The sequence below is a fragment of the Stegostoma tigrinum genome, chromosome 43 (genome assembly GCF_030684315.1).
Source record: "Stegostoma tigrinum isolate sSteTig4 chromosome 43, sSteTig4.hap1, whole genome shotgun sequence".
Lineage (NCBI taxonomy): Eukaryota > Metazoa > Chordata > Chondrichthyes > Orectolobiformes > Stegostomatidae > Stegostoma > Stegostoma tigrinum.
In genome coordinates this window covers 6,620,940-6,631,920 of record NC_081396.1, presented here as the reverse complement: position 1 = coordinate 6,631,920, position 10,981 = coordinate 6,620,940, and the positions used below count along the sequence as shown (strand labels likewise).

The window sequence follows — 10,981 nt, the reverse complement described above, 5'->3', positions numbered from 1 at the left end:
AGGGGAGGGTGGTGGGGGGGGGAGGGGAGGGGAGGGTGGTGGGGAGGGGGGGGAGGGGGGGGAGAGGGGGGGGAGGGGGGGAGGGGAGGGGAGGGGGAGGGGAGGGTGGTGGGGGGGGCGAGGGGAGGGTGGTGGGGAGGGGAGGGGAGGGTGGTGGGGAGGGGGAGGGGGGGTGGTGGGGAGGGGGAGGGTGGTGGGGGGGGGGGAGGGGGAGGGGGGAGGGGGAGGGTGGTGGGGAGGGGGAGGGGAGGGTGGTGGGGAGGGGAGGGTGGTGGGGAGGGGGAGGGGGGGGAGGAGGGGGGAGGGGGAGGGGAGGGGAGGGGGAGGGTGGTGGGGGGGGAGGGGGAGGGGAGGGTGGTGGGGGGGGGAGGGGAGGGTGGTGGGGAGGGGGAGGGGGAGGGTGGTGGGGGGGGAGGGGAGGGGGAGGGGAGGGTGGTGGGGGGGGAGGGGGAGGGGAGGGTGGTGGGGAGGGGGAGGGGGGGTGGTGGGGAGGAGGGGGGGGAGGGGGGGTGGAGGAGGGGGGGGGAGGGGGGGAGGAGGGGGGGAGGGGGAGGGGAGGGGGAGGGGAGGGGGAGCGGGGAGGAGGGGAGGGGAGGGTGGTGGGGGGGGAGGGGAGGGTGGTGGGGAGGGGGAGATGGGGGGGAGAGGGGAGGGGGGAGGAGAGGGGGGAGGGGAGGGTGGTGGGGGGGCGAGGGGAGGGTGGTGGGGGGGGGAGGGGAGGGTGGTGGGGAGGGGGGGGAGGGGGGGGAGGGGGGGGAGGGGGGGAGGGGAGGGGGGAGGGGGAGGGGAGGGTGGTGGGGGGGGCGAGGGGAGGGTGGTGGGGGGGGGAGGGGAGGGTGGTGGGGAGGGGGAGGGGAGGGTGGTGGGGAGGAGGAGGGGGGGTGGTGGGGAGGGGGGGAGGGGGGGAGGGGAGGGGGAGGGGGGGGGACAGGGAGGGGGGGGAGAGGGGGGGGTGGGGAGAGGGGGGGTGGGGAGGGGGGAGGGGGAGGGGAGGGGGGAGGGGGAGAGGGAGGGGGGGGAGAGGGAGGGGGGGAGAGGGAGAGGGGGGAGGGGAGAGGGGGGTGGGGAGGGGGGAGGGTGGGGAGGGGGGAGGGGAGGGGGGGTGGGGAGAGGGGGGGGTGGGGGAGGGGAAGGGGGAGGGGAGGGTGGTGGGGAGGGGGAGGGGGGGAGGGGGGAGAGGGGGGGAGAGGGAGAGGGGGGAGGGGAGAGGGGGGTGGGGAGGGGGGAGGGGTGGGGAGGGGGGAGGGGAGGGGGGTGGGGAGGGGGGAGGGGAGGGGGGGTGGGGAGGGGGGAGGGGGGGGGGGGAGGGGGGTGGGGAGGCGTGTGGGGAGGGGAGGCGAGGTGAGGGGGGTGGGGAGGGGGAGGTGAGGGGGGTGGGGAGGGGTAGGGGAGGCGAGGAGAGGGGGGTGGGGAGTGGAGGGAGAGGGAGGGAGAACGAGGGAGGGGAGGGGGGGGAGGGAGGGGAGAGGGGGGGGAGGGAGGGGAGAGGGAGGGAGGGAGGGGGGAGGGGAGAGGGAGGGAGGGGGGAGGGGGGAGGGGAGGGAGGGGGGGGAGGGAGAGGGAGGGGCGGAGGGGAGGGGGGGGAGGGAGAGGGAGGGGGGGAGGGGAGGGGGGGAGGGGAGGGGGAGCGGAAGTGGGTGAGGGGAGGAGCGAAGGGAGGGGGAGGGGAGTGTAGGGGGAGGGGAGGAAGGGGAAGGGGGTAGTGAGGAGGGAATTGGAGGTGATTGGGGAGGGGAGGAAGGGGGAAGGGGAGGGGAGGGGGAAGGGGGAAGGGGAGGGGAGGGGGAAGGGGGGAAGGGGAGGGGAGCGGGAAGGGGAGGCGGGGGGAAGGGGTGGAAGGGGAGGGGAAGGGGGAGGGGAGGCGAGGCGGGGGGAGGCGGGGGGAGGGGAAGTGGGTGAGGGGAAGGGGGGGAGGCGGGGAGCGAAGGGAGGGGGGAGAGGAATGAAGGGGGAGGGGAGTGAATGGTGGAGGCAGGTACAACATTTAAGTCTTTTGGACAGGTACATGAACAGCAAAGGTTTGGTGCAATGTGTCCTAAATGCGGGCAGGTGGGACTAGTTTAGTTCGAGAACCTCGGCATGGACAATTTGGAGCGAAGGGTCTGTTTCTGTGCTGTGTGACACACGTCCCCCTCTCGTATGTACCTCCTGCCTTCACGTGTACACACTCATAAACCTGAGGCAGTTATATACACACGCAGACCCTGTACGGGCATCCAACGACACTACAGAAAACACACACACCCCATGTACACATCCACATTCACGCTCACACCCACATCAAAAATGTACACACACACACACACACACACACACACACTATTCACACCCACCTCAAAAATGTACGCGCACACACACACACACACACTTCATATACATCCACGCACTTTTGCACGCCCTCGACACACATGACCTGGATAAATGCTTCAACAGGAAATGATGAAAACGCTGCTATCATTTCACTGGGGAAAAGGGATCCCCTCTGATTGAGTTGATTGTGCTCCATTCTACTGAGTGAATCAGCAGCAAGACCCGGGCAGGCCCTGTTTACGTTGAAAAGAACTGTACAAGCGGACTGGGCACGGCAGACAAAGTGACAAGGTGTGACAGCGGCTAGAAAGTAAAATGTCAGTCAATTGTCTAACCTGTGATCTGCCGCAGGACTTTCCTGCCCAGTTACAGTGAGATTGCCGAGCGCAGGGACGGAGGGAGCGAGAGAGCTGGTCAGAAACAGAGAGTCATTTCTGTAAACACTGGAAAACTCACAGGAAGAGAGAGAGAGAGAGAGACAGACTCTCCCTGAGGCGTGTGGCAGACAATGTGTGCAGAACAGCGGGAACAGCCAGGTATTTGTGTCCTGCGGTACTGGCACGGTGTGCCGGACAGGCCCCTGCTCCAGTCACTTGTACACCAGTGCACCTGGGAATACACATCTAACAGGCTGTAGACCCTAAGAGCATGCCCAGCACCCAGGACCTTGCTCGCCCACCTGAATGATAGACGACAACTCCGTGACCGAGAGCCACACAAAGCAGAAAGTGCCCAGACCCTTCCCTGCACTGACTCTGGAGTTAGATTGGGGCAGGGGGTAGGGGGTGCCACCAAATGTGGAATTGTCAACCTTAAACCTGAGGTTTTCCTATTTGCTAAGCAAGGCTGGTAAGGGATGGGGGCCGAAGAGTGAAGGACGAAACAGGCTGAACAGGCTAAAGTCCTATGCTGACTTTACCCCGAGGCCAGCATTGCCCCTCTGAAATTGCGACTGGCCCCTTGAGCCTCTGAGTGAGCCAGTACTGCTGCTGCTGGCGGGGTGTGGTGGGGTTTGTGTATTGCAAAGCTGAGCTGCAGCGTGCCGGACTGATGGTCAGATCCTGATTAACTACCCATGCTTTCCTTTCTCCTCTGCCACTCCAGCTGCACCATGGAAAGACCGTGTGGACTCTTGACAGTGAAGAACACCCCAGGTAAACGGGTCACCCTGTTCCTGGGGTTTGGGATCGGGGGTCGGGCTGCGGAGATCTTGGATGACTCGTTTTTTTTGCCCGGAAGCACAGCTTCATCGTGTCCCTAAAGTTTGGGAGACAGAACACCCGGCCCAACACATCCACACTGCTCCTTCAAAGAGCATCCCACCCCTGCATGCCCCACGGCTAACCCACCCTAACCCCCACATCCCTGTGCACTGTGGGTAATTCCCCACGGCGAACCCACCCTAACCCCCACATCCCTGTGCACTATGGGTAATTCCCCACGGCTAACCCACCCTAACCCCGCACATCCCTGGACACTATGGGTAATACCCCACGGCTAACCCACCCTGACCCGCACATCCCTGTGCACTATGGGTAATTCCCCATGGCTAACCTACACATCCCTGTGCACGATGGGTAATTTCCCACGGCTAACCACCCTAACCTGCACATCCCTGTGCACTATGGGTAATTCCCCACGGCTAACCCACCCTAACCCGCACATCCCTGTGCACTATGGGTAATTCCCCACGGCGAACCCACCCTAACCCCCACATCCCTGTGCACTATGGGTAATTCCCCACGGCTAACCCACCCTAACCCACACATCCCTGTGCACTATGGGTAATTCCCCACGGCGAACCCACCCTAACCCGCACATCCCTGTGCACTATGGGTAATTCCCCACGGCGAACCCACCCTAACCTCCACATCCCTGTGCACTATGGGTAATTCCCCACGGCGAACCCACCCTAACCCCCACATCCCTGTGCACTATGGGTAATTCCCCACGGCTAACCCACCCTAACCCCCACATCCCTGTGCACTATGGGTAATTCCCCACGGCTAACCCACCCTAACCCCCACATCCCTGTGCACTATGGGTAATTCCCCACGGCTAACCCACCCTAACCCCCACATCCCTGTGCACTATGGGTAATTCCCCACAGCTAACCTACCCTGACCCGCACATCCCTGTGCACTATGGGTAATTCCCCACGGCGAACCCACCCTGACCCGCACATCCCTGTGCACTATGGGTAATTTCCCATGGCTAACACACCCTAACCCTCACATCCCTGTGCACTATGGGTAATTTCCCACGGCTAACCCACCCTAACCCGCACATCCCTGTGCACTATGGGTAATTCCCCACGGCTAACCCACCCTAACCCCGCACATCCCTGGACACTATGGGTAATTCCCCACGGCTAACCCAACCTAACCCGCACATCCCTGTGCACTATGGGTAATTCCCCACGGCTAACCCACCCTAACCCGCACATCCCTGTGCACTATCGGTAATTCCCCACGGCTAACCCACCCTAACCCCGCACATCCCTGGACACTATGGGTAATACCCCACGGCTAACCCACCCTGACCCGCACATCCCTGTGCACTATGGGTAATTCCCCATGGCTAACCCACACATCCCTGTGCACGATGGGTAATTTCCCACGGCTAACCCACCCTAACCCGCACATCCCTGTGCACTATGGGTAATTTCCCACGGCTAACCCACCCTAACCCACACATCCCTGTGCACTATGGGTAATTCCCCACGGCGAACCCACCCTGACCCGCACATCCCTGTGCACGATGGGTAATTTCCCACGGCTAACCCACCCTAACCCGCACATCCCTGTGCACTATGGGTAATTCCCCACGGCTAACCCACCCTAACCCGCACATCCCTGTGCACTATGGGTAATTCCCCACGGCTAACCCACCCTAACCCCGCACATCCCTGGACACTATGGGTAATACCCCACGGCTAACCCACCCTAACCCACACATCCCTGTGCACTATGGGAAATTCCCCACGGCTAACCCACCCTAACCCGCACATCCCTGTGCACTATGGGTAATTCCCCACGGCTAACCCACCCTAACCCCGCACATCCCTGGACACTATGGGTAATACCCCACGGCTAACCCACCCTAACCCCCACATCCCTGTGGACTATGGGTAATTCCCCACGGCTAACCCACCCTGACCCGCACATCCCTGTGCACTATGGGTAATTCCCCACGGCCAACCCACCCTAACCCGCACATCCCTGGGCACTGTGGGTAATTCCCCACGGCTAACCCACCCTGACCCGGACATCCCTGTGCACTATGGGTAATTCTCCACGGCCAACCCACCCTAACCCGCACATCCCTGTGCACTATGGGTAATTCCCCACGGCCAACCCACCCTGACCCGCACATCCCTGTGCACTATGGGTAATTCCCCAAGGCTAACCCACCCTAACCCGCACATCCCTGTGCACTATGGGTAATTCCCCACGGCTAACCCACCCTAACCCGCACATCCCTGGGCAGTATGGGTAATTCCCCACGGCTAACCCACCCTAACCCCCACATCCCTGTGCACTATGTGTAATTCCCCACGGCTAACCCACCCTAACCCCCACATCCCTGTGCACTATGGGTAATTCCCCACGGCTAACCCACCCTAACCCCCACATCCCTGTGCACTATGGGTAATTCTCCACGGCTAACCCACCCTAACCCCCACATCCCTGTGCACTATGGGTAATTCCCCACGGTTACCACACCCTAACCCCCACATCCCTGTGCACTATGGGTAATTCCCCACGGCTAACCCACCCTAACCCCCACATCCCTGTGCACTATGGGTAATTCCCCACGGCTAACCCACCCTAACCCGCACATCCCTGTGCACTATGGGTAATTCCCCACGGCTAACCCACCCTAACCCGCACATCCCTGTGCACTATGGGTAATTCCCCACGGCTAACCCACCCTAACCCGCACATCCCCGTGCACTATGGGTAATTCCCCACGGCTAACCCACCCTAACCCGCACATCCCCGTGCACTACGGGTAATTCCCCACGGCTAACCCACCCTAACCCGCACATCCCTGTGCACTATGGGTAATTCCCCACGGCTAACCCACCCTAACCCGCACATCCCTGTGCACTATGGGTAATACCCCACGGCTAACCCACTCTAACCCGCACATCCCTGTGCACTATGGGTAATTTCCCACAGCTAACCCAACCTAACCCACACATCCCTGTGCACTATGGGTAATTCCCCACGGCTAACCCACCCTAACCCGCACATCCCTGTGCACTATGGGTAATTCCCTACGGCTAACCCACCCTAACCCGCACATCCCTGTGCACTATGGGTAATTCCCCACGGCTAACCCACCCTAACCCGCACATCCCTGTGCACTATGGGTAATTCCCCACGGCTAACCCACCCTATCCCGCACATCCCTGTGCACTATGGGTAATTCCCCACGGCTAACCCACCCTAACCCCCACATCCCTGTGCACTATGGGTAATTCCCCATGGCGAACCCACCCTAACCCGCACATCCCTGTGCACTATGGGTAATTCCCCACGGCTAACCCACCCTAACCCGCACATCCCTGGGCACTATGGGTAATTCCACACGGCTAACCCACCCTGACCCGCACGTCCCTGTGCACTATGGGTAATTCCCCACGGCCAACCCACCCTAACCCGCACATCCCTGGGCACTATGAGTAATTCCCCACGGCTAACCCACCCTGACCCGCACATCCCTGTGCACTATGGGTAATTCCCCACGGCTAACCCACCCTAACCCGCACATCCCTGTGCACTATGGGTAATTCCCCACGGCCAACCCACCCTAACCCGCACATCCCTGTGCACTATGGGTAATTTCCCACGGCTAACCCCCACATCCCTGTGCACTATGGGTAATTCCCCAAGGCTAACCCACCCTAACCCGTACATCCCTGTGCACTATGGGTAATTCCCCACGGCTAACCCACCCGAACCCGCACATCCCTGTGCACTATGGGTTATTCCCCAAGGCTAACCCACCCTAACCCGTACATCCCTGTGCACTATGGGTAATTCCCCACGGCTAACCCACCCTAACCCGCACATCCCTGTGCACTATGGGTAATTCCCCACGGCTAACCCACCCTAACCCGCACATCCCTGTGCACTATGGGTAATTCCCCACGGCTAACCCACCCTTACTCGCACATCCCTGTGCACTATGGGTAATTCCCCACGGCCAACCCACCCTAACCCGCACATCCCTGTGCACTATGGGTAATTCCCCACGGCCAACCCACCCTAACCCGCACATCCCTGTGCACTATGGGTAATTCCCCACGGCTAACCCACCCTTACTCGCACATCCCTGTGCACTATGGGTAATTCCCCACAGCTAACCCACCCTAACCCTCTCATCCCTGTGCACTATGGGTAATTCCCCACGGCTAATCCACCCTAACCCTCACATCCCTGTGCACTATGGGTAATTCCCCACGGCTAACCCACCCTAACCCTCACATCCCTGGGCAACTTTGGCAAAATTCCAGAAACGTCAGCTTTCCTGTTCCTCTGATGCTTCCTGGCCTGCTGTGTTCCTCCAACTCCACACTGTTTTATCTCTGACTCCAGCATCGGCAGTTCTTACAATCTCTGAGTGAACCAGGATGGGTTTTTACAGTGACTGAGAGTGATTACACGACGCCTTTAGACTGAGCTTTCAGTCGTGTAATTCGTTCTCTCACGCGGAGAACTCATCGTTTTTTTTTTGTGGTCACCGTGACCATTTTCTCACCGAGAACGTTCACGATCTCAGCGTTGTGACGCGGTGAGCTGCGAGTCCCGACGTAGCCTTCTGCGATCGCGGTTGAGGAGAAGCTGTCCTTGTTCCACTTGCCAAACCCCATCTCTGAGGGCCGCTCCAGCTCACAACGTGAGCGCAGGAGGTAGAGGGGCGCCCTTACATAGATATGACAAATCCTGAGGGTTCTAGCTAACTTTAACAGCAGGTGCCTTTTCCCTCGGGGACATATTTTTAAGGTGACAGGAGAAAGTTTTTCAAAAGGACAAGAGGGACTAAATTTTTTACACAGAGTGGTACGTGTGTGGAATGAACGTCCTGGTGAAGTGATGGACGTGGGTACAGTTAAAATGTTTCGATGAGTACATGAATAGGAAAGGATTTGGAGCACTGGCAGGTAGAACCAGTTTATTTTCAGATTAGGGTCAGTGTGCACTGGTTGGACCGAAGGGTCTGTATCAGTGCTCTATGCCTGTACAACTGTATGAAGGTGGAAGTGGCTACTGCCTCAGTAACTTCCAGTCACTGTGTGAACTGTAACGCACCACCGCCCTCTGTGAATGTGACAGAGCTTGTAGACACTCTGTGGTTATCCTTCCACCTGGGTCCATCTGATTGTTGTGTTGTATTATTTCCCCTTTGCCTTCATCTGACCTGAACCAAATTGCTTGACTAGCTTTGACCATAAGCAGGGCATTTAATTCTCTCTGCGTTGTTTTTTCACCATAAGCCTCCCCGTGGAATATGCGTCAGTGCCTGAACCACACACAAATGTTCTCTGACTCATTTACCCAATCAAGCATTTCACAGAGTTCAGCATTTCTACGACTTGTTCCTAACTGCGTTCCACTCGACTCCATTACCACGCGTCAGTTCCTTGACACGTAACAAATCAATGTCATGCTCTGGCATCAGAGTTGCAGGACCATGCTCCACATCTCAGTTTTGACGTTGGTCTGATCAAAAGTTTGGTAGAGGATGCTCAGTGCCTGGCCCCAAGTAGTGACCAGATGATCAAACACGGTTCTCTTAAAGAAAGTTCACAGGCAAGGACATAAATCCCTCCAAGAGAAAAATACCAACTTACAGCTTCCTTTCTCCAGAACACACACAACGTCCTGAAATGTTACATTAGAGGTGAGTTACACCCATTGCTAATTCGATCATGTGACATTCCTCCCTCAATTCCCAATACGTTTACTTTCTACGAATCCCTGCCACATACCACAGGAGAAATGTGAAGGTGTATTCCAACATATCCACAAGTATTTGCTCAAACAGCACAAACATTTCCAAGTGCTCCCCCACGATTCAACGACAAGGACAAAGGAGAGAAATTTAAAAGTCAAATTCTGGCTGTTAAGGAGATAAGAGTTGGGTCCATTGGGATTGGGTCCAGTGGGAGTGAACGGGAAGGGGGTTGGGTTCATTGGGATTGTGTCCGATGGGAGTGAACGGGAAGGCGAGGGTTGTGTCCGATGGGAGTGGACAGGAAGGAGGTTTGGGTCCATTGGGATTGTGTCTGATGGGAGTGAACGGGAAGGGGGTTTGGGTCCATTGGGATTGTGTCCAATGGGAGGGAACGGGAAGTGGGTTTGGGTCTGTTGGGATTTTGTGCAATGGGAGGGAACAGGAAGGGGGTTTGGGTCCGTTGGGACTGTGTGCGATGGGAGGGAACGGGAAGGGGGTTTGGGTCCATTGGGATTGTGTCCGATGGGAGCAAATGGGAAGGGGGTTTGGGTCCATTGGGATTGTGTGTGATGGGAGGGAACAGGAAGGGGGTTTGGGTCCGTTGGGATTGTGTCCAATGGGAGGGAACGGGAAGGGGGTTTGGGACGGTTGGGATTGTGTGCGATGGGACTGGACGGGAAGTGGGGAGTTGGAATTGGATGTGAGGAAGCGTTGGGTTTGCTGACTGCCCTGACTGTGCAGCTCTGTGTCTGTCGCAGTCCCCCTGAAGAGTATCTCGGTGGAGATCGAGGTGAAGGGCTTTGTGGCCGATGTTTGTGCGAGCCTCGAGTACAAGAATGAGGAGGCCGAGCCTGTGGAGGCTGTCTTTGTCTTCCCCATGGACAGTGATGCTGCCGTCTACAATTTCCAGGCCATGGTGGATGGCAAGGCGATTGTAGCTGTGATTAAGGAGAAAGAGAAGGTGGGAAGTTGTGTTGGGGGGGTGGGTGGTGAGGGAGCGGAACAGGCGTCGGGGGGACCTCAATGGAGAGCTGGCGCTGACACCTTTTCCCCTCCTTGTGGCCAGGCAAAGGATGATTATGACGATGCCATCTCGTCCGGGCACCAAGCCTTCCTACTGGAGGAGAACAGCAGCAGCAGCGACATCTTCACCTGCACCGTGGGCAACCTGCCCCCTGGGCAGAGTGCCAGTGTCTCCTTCTCCTTTGTCCAGGAGTTGGCGATCGAGGCTGATGGGGCAGTGCGTTTCGTCCTGCCCGCCGTTCTCAATCCCCGGTACACGCCGACAGGTGAGGCTCGAGGCCTGGAGTTACACCAGCGGTGGCTCAAGGTGTGAGGTCAGGTCGACGCACTCTCCCAGCCCAGAAAAGAAGGCATTAGATTCAGGGTAAAGCTCCCTCTACACTGTTTCCGCCACCCCGCCCCAGCCATCAAACACTCCCAAGGACAGCACAGGGTTAGATACAGGGTAAAGCACCCTCTACACTGTTCCCCCCCTACCCCCATCAAACACTTCCAGGGACAGGGACAGCACAGGGTAAGATTCAGGGTAAATCTTCCTCTACACTGCTCCCCCCCATCAAACACTCCCAGGGACAGGGACAGCACGGGGTAAGATTCAGGGTAAAGCTTCCTCTACGCTGTTCCCCCCCATCAAACACTCCCAGGGACAGCACGGGGTTAGATTCAGGGTAGAGCTGCCTCT

At 58.9% G+C, this 10,981-nt stretch overlaps 1 protein-coding gene across 3 annotated transcripts in view; it reads left to right on the top strand.

Moving 5' to 3' along the window:
• Positions 1-2,337: 2,337 nt before the first annotated feature.
• LOC125449022 (von Willebrand factor A domain-containing protein 5A-like) overlaps positions 2,338-10,981 on the top strand; it is a 69,339-nt gene continuing 60,695 nt past the window's right edge. For 2 of the 3 annotated variants that reach the window (XM_059641751.1, XM_059641749.1), the window contains exons 1-4: positions 2,338-2,601; positions 3,415-3,464; positions 10,035-10,237; positions 10,343-10,565. In XM_059641751.1, the coding sequence (XP_059497734.1) occupies positions 3,422-3,464; positions 10,035-10,237; positions 10,343-10,565 (469 nt within the window). In that variant the 5' untranslated portion in view covers positions 2,338-2,601; positions 3,415-3,421. Of the gene's footprint in view, positions 2,602-2,626; positions 2,847-3,414; positions 3,465-10,034; positions 10,238-10,342; positions 10,566-10,981 lie in introns of those variants that run through there. The other variant, XM_059641750.1, reaches the window with a different exon arrangement.